The sequence below is a fragment of the Macaca fascicularis genome, chromosome 2, assembly GCF_037993035.2.
Source record: "Macaca fascicularis isolate 582-1 chromosome 2, T2T-MFA8v1.1".
Lineage (NCBI taxonomy): Eukaryota > Metazoa > Chordata > Mammalia > Primates > Cercopithecidae > Macaca > Macaca fascicularis.
Genome location: NC_088376.1, coordinates 99,292,503 through 99,314,813, shown reverse-complemented (window position 1 = coordinate 99,314,813; position 22,311 = coordinate 99,292,503). Strand labels below are relative to the sequence as shown.

The 22,311-nt window shown below is 39.3% G+C and overlaps 1 protein-coding gene across 14 annotated transcripts in view; it reads right to left on the bottom strand.

The window, feature by feature from the left end:
- The window catches only part of GOLGA4 (golgin A4), a 119,919-nt gene that overhangs the window by 82,704 nt on the left and 14,904 nt on the right, over nucleotides 1-22,311 (bottom strand). For 3 of the 14 annotated variants that reach the window (XM_005546640.4, XM_005546641.4, XM_045386480.2), the window contains exons 3-5: nucleotides 12,970-13,068; nucleotides 6,373-6,438; nucleotides 789-1,103 (exon numbers count right to left, since the gene is read on the bottom strand). In XM_005546640.4, the coding sequence (XP_005546697.3) occupies nucleotides 789-1,103; nucleotides 6,373-6,438; nucleotides 12,970-13,068 (480 nt within the window). Of the gene's footprint in view, nucleotides 1-788; nucleotides 1,104-6,372; nucleotides 6,439-12,655; nucleotides 12,684-12,969; nucleotides 13,069-22,311 lie in introns of all 14 variants that reach the window. The other 11 variants (XM_005546642.4, XM_065540351.1, XM_074031679.1 and 8 more) reach the window with 6 other exon arrangements.

Sequence of the window (22,311 nt, the reverse complement as noted above, 5' to 3'; positions counted from 1 at the left end):
AAATTAACTACAATGGTGATTTACAAACCATAAGACATTACACATTTTAAGACAAACAAACAAAAAGATATGGACAACTTACTCCAAAAAGGCTTTCCTAAGAAAGAACTGTTTTAACTGCATAGGATGCACAGGGAATTGAGGGAGGGCAACAAATAAAATTTAGTCTGAAAGGAAGATGCTACATTCCTAAAGGATTGAAAAGCGAAATGGACTAGCACTGACTTCCTTCCTCCCTTAGACCAAACAAGGAGTGTCATTCTCACGGGTTTAGCAATGAAAAGATTGATCCAAGGCAAAGGTTTAAATGTAGGTACAATGAGAACAAACCAAATCTGTCAGATAATCAGGCTACCTAAAACAATTTTAGAGTCAGTAATAATGGGAACCTCATTGGCAGGATGAGGTCATTTTGGAGTCGCATCAGTTAGAGAGGAATAAAGGAGAGGATATGAGAACAGAAGATGAACTCCACACTGGGTGTTCAAGTGACCTTGAACAGAGGGACTACAAAAGGAGAGGGGAACAGAATATAAGAACCAGAAGGCTACAGACAACAATCTTTTCCAAACTTTTACCAAGAGTCTTGCCAAAGGGCCTCTGTCTTTACTTAACTAGATATTGAAAGTCTTTAACTAAATATTGCCACAAACTACATACCATTAGTAACCAGGATATATCTAGGGAATTAACAGTTTAGCCAATCACAGGAGTAAAGCAATACAGTAATGTGAATGAGAGAACAAGCGGAAGAAATTTTTGTACAGGCAAAAAGATCATGCTCCTACCTCAGAATATTTTCCTCTGTAGCTACTTAAGCTTCGTTCCATTCTTCGCAACCGCTGAATCAACTGTTCTTTGTTGAGACTGTCTGAATTCCCTACCAAGTCTTCAGCCTCACTATCCATATCGGAGGGTGGATCAAAATTGGCAGTAGAACTGTCCAGGTCAAGTCGATTCAGGGATTCTCTGGAAGATGTTCGTACCAAAGACTCTTTAGAAGAAGACCGGAATAGAGATTCCTTTATTGGACTTCGAAACAAAGACTCCACGGAGGGCACCCGGAGCTGGAGCTTCTGTGCAAAAGACTGTGTGTCACCTGACTGCAACCAAAACCCAACAGAATGGGTGGATTAAAATACACACATTTAGACTTCTATTACCCCTATCACCAGCAATAATCTAATAAAAGTTCTAACAAGTTGAATTTATATTCCTGACATTTTACATAATACATTGTTTTCTGAAAAACAAGACACTTGGCTATCGCTGAAAAATTGTTGGACCTGGAGTCAGAGGACTGGGGTGCATGCCCTTCAGTAAGTCACTCTCCTTCAGTTTGCACATCTGTAAGAAAGAAAAAAGCAGTACTTTCCAAGCTGACTTCACAAGTGTATTGTGAGGATTCATCCACTAAACTGTAAGATCCTTGAAGGTAGTGACCATCTGCATATCCAGTGTCTAAAATGTAGGTATGTACCATGAAATGTGAAGTGTGTAACTGAACTCGAGTGGGCTTTATCTGGAGGGTCTTTATGGATGTAGTGATGCTTGATCATTCTCAAGAAAAGAGGCGAACTGGGGCAGGGGGAGGGTAATATGTAATGAATCCACTTTGTTTAATAAGGGAACGTGAGGCAGAGTTGACTAGTAACAGCCAACTCTGCTCTACTTACCATTTGTCTACTAGGAATAAAAATAGGCATTAACAAATCATGGAGGACAGTTGAAAGGTCTGAGTTAGAGTCCCTCTGCACAGATCAGTAACTCCAATGTTAGACAGTGATAAGCAAGACCTGTCCTCCTAATTAAGTGGAATAACAACAAATTAATTTAGTCACAATGAAAAATAATATGACCTAATTCAACTAACTGTTCTAAGCAGTATTATTTTGTTCAGGTCACAGCAGTCAATATTCAACGATGTCTCCTAGAAGCTCATTCTCATTAGCTAACAACAGGGTCACTGTATGATCTCAAAGGTGCCAGGAGTGAAATACTCCAGGGAATCTGACATCATGTGGAGGCAAAAAACACAGGAAAAAAAAAAAGATTCTCTTCAGTCTAGAGTTTAAAAAATCAAAACAGAAATGTTCTGTTCACAGATTCTAGAGATTTAATAATACTCTAGGCAAGGTAGGAGTAAGAGCAGATAATATGCCCCATGCCCTTCAGACACCCAGATATATCACAGGTGGTTTAAAAGAGTAAAAACTGGAAATAACCCAAACGTTTATCATTACAGGATACAGTTTATAAATTATAGTATATGGAGAGCACTCCCCAAGGCAACTTGAAAAGTATGTCCTGGGCTATAAAGTATTTTCAAAAAAAAGTTAAAAATAAACAATAATATATGGAAACAAGTTCAAGATATACTATTAAATGGGAAAGGTCAAATTATAAAACAATATGTATATTGTGAACTCATTTTGACTAAGTACTCCTTATCCAAAAACCTTGGAACCAGATTTTGGAATATCTGCATATACATAGTGAGATGTCATGGGGATGAAACCCAAGTCTAAACATGAAATTCATTTATGTTTCATATACACCTTATACACATAGCCTGAAGGTAATCTTTTATCATATTTTTAATCATTTCTGTACATGAAACAGTGTGCACACTGAACCATTAGAAAGCAAAGGTGTCACAATTTCAGCCACAAATACAATCTGTGGTTGTCTGGCACCACCATCACTCCTGACTCTGAACTTACATGCTACTGATAAGCAATACTTTTCTTACGCTTATTCACCCATAAGTACTTCACAGTAAAAGAAATATATATATGACATACCATTAACACAGTAAAAAAAAAAAAAAAACCATGTTCAGGGTAACTAAGCAGCACAGTAGTAACATCAGAATATCTGTAATAGCTGTTAAGCAACAGCAAGAACAAACAATGGTAAGCTTTCAGTCTCTATCTACGATGCTGTGTTTTGATTGAAAAGTTACTCTACGCTGTACTTTCTTTTTTTTTTAACGTAAAAAGAAACACCAGAAGCAACTGAGGGACCAGGAAATGGGTCCACTAGGGAGGAGGAGGCATTCTGCTGGATGCCTTTTTAATTTTTTTTTTTTTTCTTTTTTGAGACATGGTCTTGCTCTGTTGCCCAGGCTGCAGTGCAGTGGCGTGATCTCAGCTCACTGCAACCTCCGCCTCTCAGGTTCAAGTGATTCTCGTGCCTCAGCCTTCCAAGTAGCTGGGAATACAGGCACGTGCCACCACACCAGACTAATTTTTATATTTTCAGTAGAGAGGAGGTTTCACCATGTTGGCCGGCCTGGTCTCTAACTCTTGACCTCAGGTGATTTGCCCACCTCAGCCTCCCAAAGTGCCAGTATTACAGGCGTGAGCCAACACGCTGGGCCTCTGCAGGCCTTTTTGACATTTTCAACAAATCTTCATACAACAGAGCAGAGAAGAAGGAAAAAAAAAAACAGCAAGTAAAGCACGCAAGTCTTGGAACCATGTGGAGCATCATGGGGAACCTGCCCTTGGCGCCATCTGGCTTGCATATGTGCCACTGTGTAACCCTTTGTGGACATACTCATATGAGAGAATCTGGGTATGCCTGGAAAAGAATATCTTATAGCTAGAGGGTGGGGAGGGTCTTTTTCCCCTTGGGAACACTGAATAAACTATGTTGTACGCCAGTGTTTTGACTCCAACTCATCACGAGGTGAGGTGTGAAGTTTTCCACTTGTGGCATCATGTGGGTACTCAAAAAGTTTCAGATTTTGAAGCATTATGGATTTCAGATTTTTGGATTAGGAATGTTCAATCTATGTAGGATACTTTGCCCCACACATAAGAGGGTCCACAGGCTGCTATGTTTTAAGAACTCTAGGGTGTGCTTTCTACCATGTCTTCAACCTTGCTGTGAACTATGGTTTCCTGCTGCTGTCAATATGCTCAAATACAGTAAGCATTTCCCCCTCGCTTCGTGTATATACAGTTTTTAATTTGCTAAACCCAAAATCAACTTTTCAGAAATTTGTTTAAAATAAAAGTAAACAAGCCAAATGTGATGGTTCACATTTGTAATCCCAGTCACCTGGGAGGCTGAGGTGAGAGCACTGCTTGAGCCCAGGAGTTTGAGGTTGCAGTGAGCTATGACTGCACCACTGCACTACAGCCTGGGTGACAGAGAGAGACCCTGTCTCAAAAAAAAAAAAAACTGAGGGAAGGCATCTTTTTGTTATGAGAATGAATGAGATCATATATGTAAAATGTTTCATATATGTCTAATACACAGTACACAATAAATACCATTTTATTTTTTAAGAAAATATCTGTAATATTTAAGAAAGCGCAAAGCCCTCAGTGAGCTTATTTCCTGAATATCACCTACATTCACTCTTTGTCTTAATTAAAATTCTGAATTTGTTATAAAGTTAACTCATTCAAGTTTTTGCATTCATAACTATAGTCTTTTTGGACTACTCCATGAGAGAAGAAAATACGCATTTCAGGCTGGGTGCGATGGCTCATGCCTGTAATCCCAGCTCTTTGGGAGGCCAAGGCGGCTGGATCACCTGAGGTCAGGAGTTCAAGAGCAGACTGGCCAACATGGTGAAACCCTGTTTGTACTAAAAATACAAAAAATTAGCCTGCCGTGGTGGCAGGAGCCTGCAATCCCAGCTACTTGGGAGGCTGAGGCATGAAAATCGCTTGAACCCGGGAGGCAGAGATTGCAGTGAGGCGAGATCATGCCATTACGCTCCAGCCTGGGCAAAGAGTGAAACTCTGTCTCAAAAGAAAAGAAAAGAAAATATACATTTTAAATCATACTCTGTAATAGTATCATTTAAAGATCACTGGATATGTTCAGTACAGTGCTGTTTAGACTGATGCCTCCCAATATTTTACCCCTACTTCATGGAACTTATAGAAAATTATGTATTTGTAAAGAATTTGGGATTAACTGGAGTGGCTGCTCAAGACCAGAGTTAACAGACCCAGGGACTTGGGCTGTCCCCAGAACCTGACCAGCCTCACTGACAGTTATGAGGATCTAAGCTCACATGACACCCATCCACGGAGTTTGGGAAGCTCATTTAAACATTTGTTAGACAATACTTCCGAATGTTTTGTCTAGGTAATTTAGTTCACGAATCATTTAGCTCATAAATCAACTTGTCTAGACTCATGCCCTGGGTTCGCAGAATTAGAAATACTACTATTTTACATTAGGGACTACTAAGAACAGACAGGATAATGACAATAGTCATCACTAAAACCAAAGTAAACAAATGTTCATCTCCAACACTGCTATCACAAGGTTTTTTTTTTTCCTTGAGACAGGGTCTCACTCTGTCATCCAAGCTGGAGCACAGTGGTACAATCTCAGCTCACTGCAGCCTCCACTCCCAGGCTCAAGCAATTATCATGCTTCAGTCCCCTGAATAGCTGGGATTACAGGCGCATACCACCACACCCAGCTAATTTTTGTATTTTTTCAGTAGAGACAGGGTTCCGCTATGTTGGCTGGGCCGGTCTCGATCCATCCACCTTGGCCTCCTAAAGTACTGGGATAACAGGCATGAACCAGCGCACCCAGCCTGCTATCACAATGATTTTTTTTTTTCTTTTTTGGAAGGGTTCAAAAAAAAAAAAAAGACTTGAGCCCCTCTCTATAAATAACTTTTTAAAATCAAGGACAACCTAAACTCTAGTAGTAAAATACACTTTAAAGTAGAGAATACTTTAAAAGATCTCATTCCTTTATATTCCCCTTCCACCTTATATAACTCAGTATGTCTCTCAATATGGCTACCTCCATGATCTTTTGTAACTATAAACTCAGATCACAGTTTTTCAAAAAGTTTTTACTTTCTCATAATTATTATTATCCTTTTTTTTTTTTGGAGTCTCACTCTGTCGCCCAGGCTGGAGTGCAGCGGCACAAACTCAGCTCACGGCAACGTATGCCTCCTGGGTTCAAGTGATTCTCATGCTTCAGCCACCTAAGTAGCTGGGATTTCAGGCATGTGCCACTCCCAGCTGACTTTTTCTATTTTTAGTAGAGACAGAGTTTCACCATGTTGGCTAGGTTAGTCTTGAACTCTTGGCCTCAAGTGATCCGCCCACCTCAGCCTCCCAAAGTGCTGAGATTACAGACAGGCATGAGCCACAGTGCCTGGCTTCACATTAATTTTTAAAATGAGAAATAATACAATCCTGCTTTCATTTAAAACTTTTTCCAAGAAACCATGAGCAAACCCGTATTACCATATACACTGTATTGAATATTTGGACATCGCCATTTCAATGTGAAGTCAAATGCTAATAACTAATATAGACTGACCAACACTCTGAAATGACTTGTTATTTTCTAAAATAACAATTAGTAACAGACCTGAGGAATGCTTGGTTCACTTCCATTAACACTGTCAGGAGATTTCGAGGCATGAGTAGATGCATTCTAAGAAAAAGAAAGAAACATTGTAAAGCAAAAGAACAAAAAACTAAAGGTTTAAAACTGTTAAGAATAAAGCCCATATACCAAGATCTATTAGATACATTTATCTACTAAACAAAATTAGTAATTGTTCATTTATTAGAATGTTTTCATGCAAGGCAAAACTATTGTAGTATGGTAAGTATTTTAGAAAATTCATTTTGCTGTAATACATAGAACTCAACAGCAAAGATTAGTATGTAGCAAAACCTATTTCAAGCTAGTCACATACCTCTTCTCATTATGTCCCCAGTTTTTCCCCCATAACAAAAATCAACATCAGGGAATCAATTAACAAATCTCACTCAAACAGAAAACTATCCAGAAAAGTAAGTAATGTCAATTTTTTCCTACAATAAAATAATACTCAAAATTATTTGGGCTAAGCTCTGAAAAATATATTGACAGCAAGAAATGGTAATGACTCATTCATTTGAAGTTAGCAATCTAAATGAAATAATAATTTTCAGAAGAACTTAAAAACCTCTTCTTCCAGATGTGAAAGATTTTTGTTTTATTCTGTTCTGTTGGTATGCCAAAGGCTCCCAGTTAAGCAACATTCTACCGATTACATCATACTAGCATAGATTTCATGATACTAGATGAGATTCTTTGAGGTTCAAAATTCTACATTGCATTTATAATTCACTGTCTAACTAAAATTAGTTAGAACTATAGAAGTAACTCATGATAAAATAACTTCCATGTTTTAAACAAAACCATTCCACCAAATGCCAGCCACTATGTTTCAGTAGTTACATCTTGCATTTTGCAGTTTTGCAAAGGTGTTTTCTACTTTTTGAACACTGATTAGGTAGTTTGATGGTAAGAAATTACTAATTTTTAGGTGTGATAAATAATATTGTGGCTAAAATTTTTTAATCCTTTTTTTCTGAGACAGGGTCTTGCTCTATTGCCCAAGCTGCAGTGCAGTGGCATGCTCACAGCTGACTACAGCCTCAACCTCCCAGCCTCAAAGGATCCTCTAACCTCAGCCTCCTCAGTAGCTGGGACTACAGGTGTGCACTACCATGTTTAGCTAATTTTTGTACTTTTTGTAGAAACAGGGTTTCCCCATGTTGTCCAGGCTGGTCTCAGGTGGTCTGCCCTTCTCAGCCTCCCAAAATGCTGGGATTACAAGCGTGAGCCACCATGCCCAGACATCTTTATCTTTTAGAGTAGTGGTCCCCAACCTTTCTGGCATCAGGGACGGGTTTCATGAAAGACAATTTTTCTACAGACCAGAGGTGCAGGGATGGTTTTGGGATGATTCAAGTGCATTACATTTATTATGCACTTAATTTCTATTGTTATTACACTGTAATGTATAATAAATAATTATACAACTCACCATAATATACAATCAGTGGGAGCCCTGAGCTTGTTTTCCTACAACTAGACGATCCCACCTGGGGGTGATGGGAGACAGTGACAGATCATCAGGCATTAGATTATCATAAGGAGCACACAACCTCGATCCCTCGCATGCGCAGTTCATAACAGGGTTCACACTCCTATGAGAATCTAATATCATCACTGATCTAACAGGAGGCAGAGCTCAGGTGGTAATGCGGGTGATGGAGAACAGCTGTAAATGCAGATGAAGCTTCACTTGCTTGCCTGCCTCTCACCTCCTGCTGTGCAGCCTAGTTCCTAACGGGCCACGGACCTGTGCCTGGAGGTTGGGAAGCACTGTTTTAGAGATATATACCAAAATATTTACTGATGGAACAGAACTTCTGAAATTTGCTTCAAATACCCAATGGGGTGGGAGTGGGGAAGCCAGGGGGAGCTGCACAAGTAGGCAAGATGGTAGTGGTGTGGTCAGGGAAGTGTGGGGTTAGGGTAATAGATAAAACAAGATGGCCATGAGTTATTAATTATTGGCATTCGGTAATGGATATGGGGAGGGGTTCTTGTACCAACACTATCCCCACTTTTGTAATATGTTTCAACTTTTCCCTAATAAAGACAAACTTTAAGTACCTCCTCTTCCCTCTAATAAAAAGCTTTCAAATTTTATCAGTCTAAGACATTTCCTTAAAGTTAGATAGGGAAGAAAGGTTGGGAGAACATAGGAATTAACTTTTATCTTCCAGTTGTATACACGGCATCTATCCATGTAACATCACAATGAATGCCTTCTAGGTCTAAAAATATAATATACTACACATTATAAAAGAGGGGTCACAAATATCTGGACCACAGTCCAGTATCAACTCATGGCCTTTTAGGAACGGGGCCACACAGCAGGAGGAGAGCAGTGAGTGAGCAAGCGAAACTTCATCTGCATTTACAGCTGCTCCCTATCACTCGCATTACTACCTGAGCTCTGTCTACTATCAGATCAGTGATGACATTAGATATTCATAGAAGTGTGAACCCTGCTGTGAACTGTGCATGCGAAGGATCTAGGTTGTGTGGTCTTAATGAGAATGTAATGCCTGATGATCTGTCACTGTCTCCCATCACCCTCAGAAGGGACCATCTAGTTGCAGGAAAACAAGCTAAGGGCTCCCACTGATTCTACATTGTCGTGAGTTGTATAATTACTTCATTACATATTACAATGTAATAATAACAGAAATAAAGTACACAGTAAATGTAATACACTCGAATCATCCCAAAACCATCCCTGTGCCGCCAGTTCATGGAAAAACTGTCTTCCATGAAACCAGTCCCTGGTCCCAAAAAGGTTGGCGACAACTGCATAAAATACAAAACATACTTTATAGAGATCATCAATTCTCTTGGTCAGTTAATATATAGAAAATTAATGGACCAATTATGGAGAAAGGAAATGAAGGGGCTCCATAAAATATTTAGCTTAAGAGGAAGAACGGCAAGAGTCCATATTCTGTTTGAAGTAAATGACTTGACACATGATTGTGGTCCATACAAAAAAGCTACATTGGGCTGGCACGGTGGCTCATGCCTGTAATCCCAGCACCTTGGGAGGCCGAGGCAGGTAGATCACCTGAGGTAAGGAGTTCAAGACCAGCCTGGCCAATATCGTGAAACTCCGTCTCTACTAAAAATATAAAAATTATATTTTTTATAAAATCGTCGTGGTGGCATGCACCTGTAGTCCCAGCTACTGGGGAGGCTGAGGCAGGAGAATCGCTTTAATCCTGGAGGCGGAGGCTGCAATGCGCCGAGATCACGCCATTGCACTCCAGCCTGGGCAACAGAGTGAGACTCCACCTCGAAAAAAAAAAAAAAAAGCTACACTGGCCGGGTTCAGAGGCTCACACCTATAATCCCAGCACTTTGGGAGACCGAGGCAGGTGGACCACCTGAGGTCTGGAGTTCAAGAGCAGCCTGGCCAACATAGCAAAACCCTGTCTCTACTAAAAATACAAAAATTAGCCAGGCATGGTGGCGAATGCCTGTAATCCAAGCTGCTTGGGAGGGTGAGGCAGGAGAATCACCTGAACCTGGGAGGCAGAGACTGCAGTGAGCCGAGATCACACCACTGTACTCCAGCCTGGGTGACAGAGCGAGACTCCGCCTCAAAAAAAAAAACAACAACAAAAAACCAGCTACCCTACAATTGTCAGAAATATCACCCTATTAAACACACAGAGAACAACATTTAAAAACTTCTCCCCACATATGTATTTCAATTTCTGTATTAAACCACATATCTAAGTAAATGCAGGATAGCTTATGAAAAGTATTGGCCTAAGTTGCCCTGTAAATTTACATTAGGAATCTCTAGAAGTAAAATTAGAGACCTGTCACTACTTGTAATGCCTTCTCCATTTCTGCCAAACTTCTGTTCATCTTTCAGCTTTCAAATTTTGTGAAGCCCTGTATGTGAAGCTTTATATGGTTCCTGGAAGGTTAACACATTCCTTATCCCTGTGTGTGTGTGTGTGTGTGTGTGTGTGTTTTTCTATGAAGCCTTAATTCCTTTGTACTTTCAGTGTATGTTGACATGTTTTTCTCCAAAGTAAACTATAAACTCTCAGAGGACAGAGCCCTACATTTTCTTCTCTTTTTTTCTCCCTTCAACTTTTAAGTTCAGGGGTACATGTTCAGGATGTGCAAGTCTGTTACACAGGTATACGTGTCCCATGGTGAGAACGCGACCATTTTCATCTTAGTCCCCATGACCTAATATTCTGCCTGACTAGTAGTAAGGGCTCAACAAATGTATATTAAATCCTTATGCAATTGCTTCCTCTGAAGGCTTTCTCCTAGGGAGGTGCCTGCAGAACTAGCTCAATACATGTCAATACTCAAAACTCACCAATACTTTCTACTGGGGAAAATCAGATAAAAACTCTTTTAAAGTATATTCAACTTAAAAGCACACACAGGTTCCCTGCCAGGCTTGTCCTCAATTACATATTGTTTCAATCTTTCAACAACCATTGTATTGACTGCTGAGCACCAAGGTTACAGTAATTTTAGAATTTGGGTAAACAGCTGCATTTTTCAAAAAACTTAACTAAGGAAAAGTCAGTGCCTAGTGAGCCTATAAGGGATTAGACCCTCACTAAATTTTTATTCTAATATGGGCTATGCTATGGTTTCCCTTGTTCCATTGGGAGAAATAAGCTTCTGACTAGGCTGGGTGTGGTGGCTCAAGCTTGTAATTCCAGCACTTTGGGAGGCCAAGGCAGGTGGATTGCTTGAGCCTGAGTTCGAGACCAGCCTGGCCAAGATGGCGAAACTCCATCTCTACTAAAAAGAGAAAAGTTAGCAAGGTACGGTGGCATGCACCTGTGGTCCCGGCTACTTGGGAGGCTGAGGTGGGCAGATCACCTAAGCTCAGGAGGTAGAGGTTGCAGTGAGCCGAGATCGGGCCACTGCACTCCAGCCTGGGTATCAGAGCGAGACCCTCTCACTCGAAAGAAAAAAAAAAGTTCTAAAGCCTCCACTTTAACATTAATAGCATTTTCAACAACAGAATAAGTACTCAATACAAATTACTTTTATGTACTTATGGAAGTAGCCCTAGGAGAACCTTTTCTGTTTTTTTTTTCTCTTTAATAGCTTCTATTACTACTACATGAAAATATACAGCAATATCATTTTATGCTTTTCAACGTAAATTGGGCCAGACACAGTGGCTCATGTCTGTAATCCCAGCACTTTGTAAGGCTGAGGCAGGAGGATCACCTGAGGCCAGGAATTCAAGATGAGCCTGAGCAATATTGTGACACTGTCTCTCTAAAAAGATTAAAAAAAGATTAGCTGGGCATGGTGGTGTATGTCTGTGGTCCCACATACTTGGGAGGCTGAGGAAGAAGGACTGCTTGAGCCCAGGGGTATAGTGAGCTATGACTGCACCACTGCACTCCAGCCAGGGCAACAGAATGAGACCCCACACAAACAAATATATATACATAAATAAACAAAACAGTAAGTCTCTCTAACTGGGACTTCTGACTCCCTCCCAAATCAGTTTTTAAAAACAATAAGATATTACTTGTAGCCAGAGCCAAGGAGAGACCACTTTTCCCTGAGACCCAAGCTAAGGCATCACTAGAAATCCCATTATCTCCCTAGCTGCTTTCTTTCCTAAAACTGAGTTTACGAAGTAATTTAAGACTGCTGCTGGCCATATGCATACCAAGTCTTTACTGGCTACATGGTTCAAGTACAGAAATGTACTACTTCCATCACCAGCTACCTAATAAGTTAAATCAATTCTTATTGTTTAGAAAAACCTCAATCTGATGGTGTTTGCCACATTTCTCCATTGTAAACTTTCTGTTTTTGTAATTAATAGATTTGTGGAACAATTTTTTTAAAAAAGAAAGAAAAATCTCAATCCCAGTTCAGTCAGTGTTTAACACCAAAGGCTATCCTTACTGGGCAAACATCTCTAAATTCTAATTTGCTAAATTATGAGCTTACCAGATACTTTCAATAGGAAAATATCCACTTTCCTAAGATGAAATTACATACAGGATTCAAAACCGTGTGACATCAGTCAGATGAAAACAAATGAGACAATTCTCTTCTTTCAGATGTTTAATATATAAAAAACAGGTAATTGCGAAATAAGATGCAATTATCTGTTACAGTAGAATCTACCCACCTATTCAATGCTGTTTAATTATGGATTTACATAACAACGAATTTTTCCCCTAAAAACGTAAGTCATATTTCAAAATATTCTTAACCTCCCATCAATAGTAGAACAGAGATATCTAGCACTGCATACCTTTTTTTAGTTAATGAACAAACATTCCCTAGGAAAAAAAGAGGTTAGAATAAGTGAAGGCAGCTTCATTACTAAAGTAGCTACATTAGCAAAAACAGTGTTATTTTTGTTGCAGTTAAAAAGCTACCAGGAAGCACACCAGCCATCAGAATTCAGCAATTTACTCTCTGATTTTTTTAAAGCAGGGTTAGCAACAGGACACTGAAGATACTTTGAGAGATAGTAAGTGGCAAGTAACATGAGATTTGCTTCTACATTGCCAAATTACTTTGCTTCCCCACAAAGGGAATGCAGAAAGCGGTGGAAGGACTCACCACACTGTCACTCTGTGTTTTAGGATGTTTGGAGGAATCCAAAGCAAAGATAGTATACTCAGAGAGAAAAGCAGGCTCTGCTATCATCCCGGCTAGTAGCTGTCTCATTCAGTGTAATAAGCAAAAGTATAAAAATAAAACAAATGATGAAAAACAAATCATAATGGCATGTTGCAAAGTGTTCTCACCACGCAGCATGCATAACACTATAATGGACATCAGTACCACCATCACCACCACCACCCCACCACCATCCCACCCACAGAAATAATAAGCTGCTAGAAAAGATCAGGAATGGAGTTGAGTGATCAGTTTAGGATCTCAAAATCCAACCTATGAACAACTTGCTTATTGGCATACAAATGATATATGCAACAGGAACCACTGCACACAGAGTGCCTGGTACTCTGTTATAAAAATCAACACCAATTAACAACAATACAGGGCTGGGTGTGGTTACTCAGGCCTGTAATCCCTGCACTTTGGGAGGCTGAGGTGGGCAGATCACAAGGTCAGGAATTCAAGACCAGCCTGACCAATATGGTGAAACCCCGTATCTACTAAAAATACAAAAATTAGCCAGGCGTGGTGGTGCGCACCTGTAGTCCCAGCTACTCAGGAGGCTGAGGCAGGAGAATGGCTTGAACCCGGGAGGCAGAGGTTGTAGTGAGCCGAGATCGTGCCATTGCACTCCAGCCTGGGTGACAGAGTGAGACTCTATCTCAAAAAACAAAACAAAACAAACAACAAAAAAAACACATGACGGGACATAGTTTCAGACACGTGAGCTAAGTAAGTTATCGAGATCTTCTCTATAGCATAGTGCCTACAGTTAACAATACTGTATTATAATGTTTAAAAAAAAATTTTTTTTTTGAGACAAGGTCTAGCTCCATCGCCCAGGCTGAAGCACAGTATTGCAATCTCAGCTTACTGTAACCTCCAACCTCCTGGGCTCAAGCCATCCTCCACCTCAGCCTCCTGAGTAACTGGGCCTACAGGCGCACATCACTACGCCTGCTAATTTTTGTATTTTTTGTAGAGACGGGGTTTCACCACATTGCCCGAGCTGGTCTCAACTCCTGAGCTCAAGCGATTCACCTGTCTCGGCCTCCCAAGTGCTGGGATTACAGGCATGAGCCAGCACACCTGGCCTAAAATTTTCTCGAAAAGTAGATCTTATGTTACTTCCTACCACAAATAGTAACAGTGGAGGTAGGAGAAAACTTTGGGAGGTAATAGATATGCCTATGGCCTTGATGGTGGTGATGGTTTCACAGGTGTATACTTATCACCAAATTCATCAAATTGTATACATTAAGTATGCACAGTTTTTTACATGTCAATCACACTTCAATAAAGTGGGCTTAAAAATGCATAGTAAAGAACACAATATCTCAGAATAACATTTATAAATACTGACCCATTCATTTTTACATATTCAAAAAATAGCATGAAAACACATGGAGAGAATAAAACATAAAACACTTTAATCATTTATTTGTACTTACAGACCACATTATTTTTCTCTAAAATATGTACAGAAGAAACATTTGAAACTTTATAATAAGTTTAAAGACATTTTCTGTTACACTAGTGCTTTTGGTACATACTATCTTCTGTGCTTTAGTTTTCTTTCAGAAACTGTATGCTACACACCAAAATACTGACAATCATGAATTACATGTGCAATAAATTATAATCAGAACGAATTTTTTGATGAGGGAGGTTACACAAATCTACACGTGATAAAATTGTATAGAATTATACACACACACACACACACAGAGAGAGACAGAGAAGATGTGAGCATGTAAAACTGGTAAAATTTGAATAAGTTCTATGGATGTCACAGTTTACCAATGTCAGTTTCCTTGTCTGGACAGTGTACTATGGTTATATAAGGTGTTACTATTGGGGAGAAATAGGTGATGCATATATAGGGTCTCCCCCACAAAAGATGTCAGAACCTCCTATGAATCTATAATTATTTCCAAACAAAAACTAAAACCAGCCCGGACAACATAATGAAACCCCGTCTCTACAAAAAATACAAAAAATTTGCCAGGCATGGTGGCACACACCTGTAGTCCCAGCTACCTGGGAGGCTGAGGTAGGAGGCTCGCCTAAGCCCGGCAGTGAGCTGTGATCACACCACTGCACTCCAGCCTGAGGAAAAGAGTGAGATCCTGCCTCAAAAATTTTTTTTTGAAACATGAATTCGGCAGTTAATACATTATCTAATATGGTGATAAATTACATATTATATCATATATAAATATCTGGAAAAAAGTCTGCAAAAGCTTAAGAACATAAACTTTTCATCTCAGTACTGTAGAGTTATGAATACTAACTAGAGCCTTACCTAACTGTTCATTTGGTCCTACATTAGAGACCATCATAATTATAAATAGGAAAAACATTTCAAAGTCTTTTATATTACGTAATAACTAGTACTTCTTGGACAGGATTCAGCAATTTACACTAAATTCTTAATTTTAGTATTAGTAGTATACTAAAATATGCTAAATGCCTCTTTGACTCTAGGGTATCATCATATCCAAGTTTCTACTCCTGCTGAAAATCTTACTCTCCCAGGAACTCAGATTATCCTTAGAATGGATGTTAAATTTAAGTTAAAGGCTATAAAAAATTCACTCTTCTTAGACTTCCAAAGTTAATTTTTGTAATGAAGTCACTCTTGTCCACATTAAAAAATAATTCAAAACTTCAGAGGAGTATATTTGAAATTTTAAGAGAAAAACAAAAAAGCTAATGTCCAGCATAGAAAAATGGCCACCATTTCAAAAGATGCTGCCAAACAAAAATGTACACTATGACCTCTAACCCTAGCAAAAGCAAAGTATATCAAAATTAGTGTCCTCTGACAGTCACCTCAAAGCCTAAGTAGTCTTTGTTGTCCTTGTTATCTCCTTCTTATGCCTGAAAAAGTCTCATAAGCAATAGTTCTCTAAATATTCTCACTAAGATTCTGTCTCAACTCCATCTCTCAAACTCTTCATATGGAAAACCAACTCAGATGCAATTCTGCTAAGGATTTAATCCACCTCTTCTGTGTGGTTCCCCACTGAAGCCATCAGTTGAACCAACACTGAAGTTATATGTGTCTGAACATTCATGAAGACTATCCGAAACTCTCAGCAGATATGCATTGAAGGCTTTCAATCTATCCTCCATGTCTCATATTCTCATATATGTATGCATGTATATATAAAAGTATATCAAAATTAGTGTCCATTGACAGCCACCTTAAACCCTAAGGAGTCTTTGTTGACCTTGTTATTTCCTTCCTAAATAAACACACATACATACATGAGTGTGAGACGTGGAGGATATACAGTCATGCATTGCTTAACAACAGGGAGGGGATACATGCTGAGAAATGTACTGTTAGGCCATTTTGTCACGTGAACATCATGGAGGGGTGTCCAAGGTAGAAAATACAGTCATGGGTTCTTAGTTTCTGTTTCTAGTTGAATCAGTAAGGACCTTTCCTCATCCCTCTTTTCCACTTATCACTAGAGACAGAAACTAAAAACCATGCCTTTAGGCTGCTAAAAGACTAAAACAAAACACAACAAGAACAGCAGCAAAATAAGCTGGGTTGGACAAGCATACTTACACAAACCTAGAGGGCATAGCATACTACATACCTAGGATACATGGTGGAGCCTATTGCTCCTACACTACAAACTAGTCCATCATGTTACTGTACTGAATATTGCAGGCGGCTGTACTACCATGGTAAGTATCTATGTAAACATAGAAAAAGTATAGTAAAACTACAGTAAAAAAGAAAAAATGACACAACTCTATAGGGCACTCACTTGTCATGAATGAAGATTGCAGGACTAGAAATTGCTCTGGGTGAGTCACTGAGTGAGTGGTGAGTGAAGGTGAAGTCCTAGGACATTACTGTGAGCTTTTATACCACTGGCAGCACAATAGGTTTGTTTATACCGGCATCACCACAAACACATTACAATAACTAAATGTCACTAGGCGATAGGACTTTTTCAGCTCCATTATAATCTTATGAGACAAAGATTATAATTATTTTTCTCTAAAATATGTACAGAAGAAACATTTGAAACTTTATAATAAGTTTAAAGACATTTTCTGTTACACTAGTGCTTTTGGTACATATTATCTTCTGTGCTTTAGTTTTCTTTCAGAAACTGTATGCTACACACCAAAATACTGACAATCATGAATTACATGTGCAATAAATTATAATCAGAACGAATTTTTTGATGAGGGAGGTTACACAAATCTATCAATTTTTTGATGAGGGAGGTTACACAAATCTACACATTATAATCTTATAATCTTATCGTCATATATGCGGTCCATCACTGAACGAAACATCATTATGAGGCATATCATATATTTTTCCTTAATCTCGGTGGTTTTGGTAGGATTACTCAATATTCTTTTTGTTTTTGTTTTTTAAATGAAAATAAAGAGACAGGGTTTTGCCATGTTGCCCAGGCTAATCTTGAACTCCTGAGTGCTAGCAATCCACCTACCTTGACCTCCCAAACTGCTGGGATTACAGGCATGAGCCATCACGCCTAGCCAGTGTTCTTTTTGAATTCTATAATTTTCTCTGTAACTGGCATCAGTCTGAGTTTTATTGTGATTTACATGTTTACATCAATTTTTTTCATTTCCAGGATTTTTTTTTCTTTTTTCTTTTTTTTTTTTTTTTTGATGGGAGTCTGTGTCGCCCATGCACTGGCGCCATCTCGGCTCACTGTAACCTCCACCTCCTGCGTTCAACCAATTCTCCTGCCTCACTCAGCCTCCCGAGCAGCTGGGGTAACAGGTATGCGCCACCATGCCCAGCTAATTTTTGTAATATTAGTAGAAATGAGTTTTTGCCATGTTGGCCAGGCTGGTCTCGAACTCCTAGCCTCAAGTGATCTGCCCGCCTTGGCCTCCCAAAGTGCTGGGATTACAGGTATGAGCCACCATGCCCGGCCAATTTCCAGAATTTCTAATTAGTTCTTTTTCATATCCATCTAGTCTAGTTTTGTTTTGGCCTGTTTTTCTCCCACAATTTTCTGTTCTTTTTAAGAAAATTATTACTTCCTTTTCCTTACTGAAGAAATTTGTTTTAAAGTAATTTCCAGACTGCTGTATTACTTTAATTTCATCTGGAGTAAATATGTCTTAATCTCTGTTTTTACTGGTTGCCCTCTTAACATTTATTTTAGAATTTTCATTTACAGGCTCATCTTGAAAAAGGTATTATCTTTGTCCTTCCTCCTGTGCTCATCCCTCCTTATCCAGCCAATCTGATACCCAAGGCCTTGGTTCGGGTTTCTTACCTTATGGCAATATAGGGGTTATCACAAACTCAGTCACTAAGCTAATGTGAGGTTGGATTCAATTCTTGGTCATGAGGCCTCCCTAAGGAGAGCAGTTTCCCATAATGGACAATTGAGTGCACTAGGCAGCAGTTAGCAACAGCTTTTTTCAACTTCCTTTCACCAGTGGTAGGAGCCCCACATTAGCTCTCAGCTTGTAACACAAAATCTCCTCTGTATAGAACATCTCCAGTCCTTCTCAACCAGAGTTCAAAGAGAAAATTAAATCCAAATGCCTGCATACAATGAATTAATGTATCTACTATGTATATATAGCATGGTAATAGTTTCATACAATACTTGGAAGAATAAAAAATGCAGTTACTCAAATCATTTTCCACAGAGCTTAATTCTCTCACAAAACCCTAGTTGAAAATGGCTGCCTTTGTCCCAACCCCAAACCCTCTAGGACCAAGGATTCACTCCCTCTCAGCCCACGGAGATGTTTACCTTGTTTGTGAACTCAGATACATGTCTCAATGTTTTTTAAGTTTTATCTACTACTTCTGTGACTAAAACAGCAAGGATGCCTCAAGGGTCAAATCACAGCACGATTTGACCGAAAGTCCTGAAGTCTTCTGGGGAGGATTTAGCATGTTAGGCAGCATGCCATTGTGACTGATTATTTCCAACAACAACCAGCAGCCTTTTTTTTTTTTTTTTTTTTTTTTTTTTTTTTTGAGACAGGGTCTTGCTCTGTCACTAAGGGTGGAGTGCAATGGCACAGTCATGGCTCACTGCAACCTCGACCTCCTGGGATCAAAAAATCTTCCTACTTCAGCCTCTTAAGTAGCTGGGACCACAGGTGCACACCAGCACATGTGGCTAATTTTTTTGATTTTTTTTTTTTTTGGTAGAGACAGGATCTCACTATGTTGCCCACACTGGTCTCCAACTCCTGGGTTCAAGCATTCCTCCTGCTGCAGCCTCTCAAATTGCTGGGATTACAGGTGTGAGCCACCACATCCAGCCTAGAAGTCCTTTCCCATGTGAAAAAACTTCTTTGAAATTCCTTGAAAAACTTATTTATTTCAGTGATTTTTAGATTCCTTTTTACTCATAGGCAACAAAGGCTTGATTATCATCTCTCATGTATAATACTGGGGGAAGGGCCTAAAAAGTTTAGTGACTTAGCAAAAAAGTTTAGTGTCTTAGTAAGGGTGTAAATCCCTCTTCCTCAAAGACAGATAGCCCTGTTTCTTTTTTTTTTTTTTTTTTGAGACGGAGTTTCACTCTTGCTGCCCAGGCTGGAGTGCAGTGGCATGATCTTGGCTCATTGGAACCTCTACCTCCCGGGTTCAAGCGATTCTCCCACCTCAGCCTACTGAGTAGCTGGGATTACAGGCACGCGCCACCACGCCCAGCTAATTTTTTGTATTGGCCAGGCTGGTCTCGAACTCCTGACCTCAGGTAATCCACCATCCTTGGCTTTCCAAGGTGCTGGGATTACAGGCATGAGCCGCCACGCCTGGCAGATGGTCCTGTTTCTATCTTCTCAGATACTGTTAAGTACAACTGTTAGTAGAACCCTTATGATTTTGGGTCAATTAAATTCATCCAATCTGTGACCCAGGATGGCTTCGAATGAGACCCAATACAACTTCATAAACTTTCTTAAAACATTATGAGACTTTATTTATTTTTTTTTTTAGTTCATCAGCTATTATTAGTGTTAGCGTATTTGATGTGTGGCCCAAGACAATTCTTCTTTCAATGTGGCCCAGGGAAGCCAAAAGATTGGACATCCCTATAAAAAGTACCTGTGATAACATACTCTACAGAAGATACAAGAATAAAATGGTTTACAGTAGCAGCAGGTGAAGAAATATCCAGTACAGACTGTGGGTAAATCATATTGATCAAATTCAAGATCACAACTCAAGGCTCTATTTTGTCTATATGGATAGTTTTACTACACAGAAAGCCTTTAAACAAAATGACAGCATAAAAGGACAAGGTAACTAACTTTCCCTAGTCTTAATCGCCAATGAAAAGACCAAGGGTATATAAGATAGGAAAAAACATGTATCAGCCCAGAAACCAGGAAAGAAGATGTAATTTAGATTCAAGGAAGTTTTGCTAAGTCCAAGACACCTCAGGCTTAAGTAAAATAAGTTATGAAAGATCAGCTTTCCACTCCAATTACGAAAATACTCAGCATATGCAACAAGAAAGTGGAACCAAAGGTTTGTTCTTCAAAAGATCAACAAAATTGACAAACCATTAGCTACACTGACAGAGGGGAAAAAAGAAGACTCATATCATGAAAATCAGGAATGAAGGAGAAGAAATTACCCCTGAATTTGCAGAAAAGGATTACAAAGCTATACTATGTGTTAAAAGCAAAGGTTTTTGCCTCATTTGAGAATGGGCTGCTTAGTTAGCAGCCTGCAATTGGCAGACTTGACTACTGTGACTGCCTGAGACTCAGGAGCTGTTACAAAAACTACATTCCTAATTTAGGATGTCAGTTTGCTTATGTACTAAGTTAGGCTACAGTTCCTTACATAGGGACTCAAGATATACAGGTAGCCTCGGGCCAAATTTAGTTTAATTTATGCCAACAAATGAGATAAATGAAATGGACAAATTCCTAGAGATACACAAATTACAAAACTCACTCAGGAAGAAGCAAAATCTGAACAGAGCTATAAAAAGTAGATACTGAATTAGTTATCAAAACACCTCCCTTGGAAAAAAGCCCAGGACACATGATTTCAATGGTAGATTCTACCAAACATTTAAAGAAGAATTAACAGCAATTCTTCACAAACTCTTGAAAAAATACAAGAGAAGTGAACACTTTCCAACTCATTTCATGGGGCCTGTATTACTGATACAAAAACTAGGTTATCGCAAAAAAAGAAAACTGCAGACCAGCATTTCTTATGAATATAGACAAAAAAATCCTCAACAAAATACTAATGAATCAATCCAGTAATATATAAAAAAATTATATACCAGAAACACGTGACATTTATTGCAGGAATACATGGTTAATTTAACCTCTGAAAACCAATTAACACGACATTCAATATAATAAAGGATTTAGGAAGGAATGTTTCTCATGTACTACTTCGAAGATACTTCCCAGTAATCTCTAAAACGATGCCTTTAAGCCATATAAGCCTTGAAACATAAAATAAATCTCTAAAATGTGCTTAAGAATGCTCAAAAACTGGGGCCAGGTGTGGTGGTTCATGCCTGTAATCCCAGCACTTTAGGAGTTCAAGGTGGGTGGATCACTTGAGCGCCAGGAGTTCCACTCCAGCCTGGCCAACATGGTGAAACCTCATCTCTACTAAAAACACAAATATCAGCCAGGCGTGGTGGCACATGCCTGTAATCCCAGCTACTCAGGAGGCTGAGGCACAGGTTGCAGTGAGCCAAGATCATGACACTGCACTCCACCCTGAGCGACAGAGCAAGATTCCATCTCATACATACATACATACACATATAAAAATTATATAGAGATATATATGTATGTATATGAAAACACACCTAATTCTGGAATTTAATTTAAAAACAATATGCAAGTTGTTCATGGATGAGTCCCCAGGATAACAATAGACACGTTTACTATGGCCCCTAATAAATGAGGAAGTGTCTCAGGAAGACAGCAAACCGGAGAGAGCAAGATAGGAGGCAAAGTGAAGCTATCAATCCTTCCTTCACAAATTCAATAGGCAAAGCGACACAGAGATAACATGCCTAGGACCTTAATCCACATAAAGTCCACCTGTTCCCCTCCCCTAAAAAGAGGAAGCAGAGCAGGCCCTCCCCTCTTCCGAGGCTGTCCCTAATAACTTAGCGCCCACTATATGCAAATTACCACACTAGAGATTTACATGCCATCTTACTGATAATCCCCAAAACTTCACAAATTTCTCATTACACAAATGAGAAAACCTGAGACTGAAAAGTTAACTTTAATAAATCTTTCGGT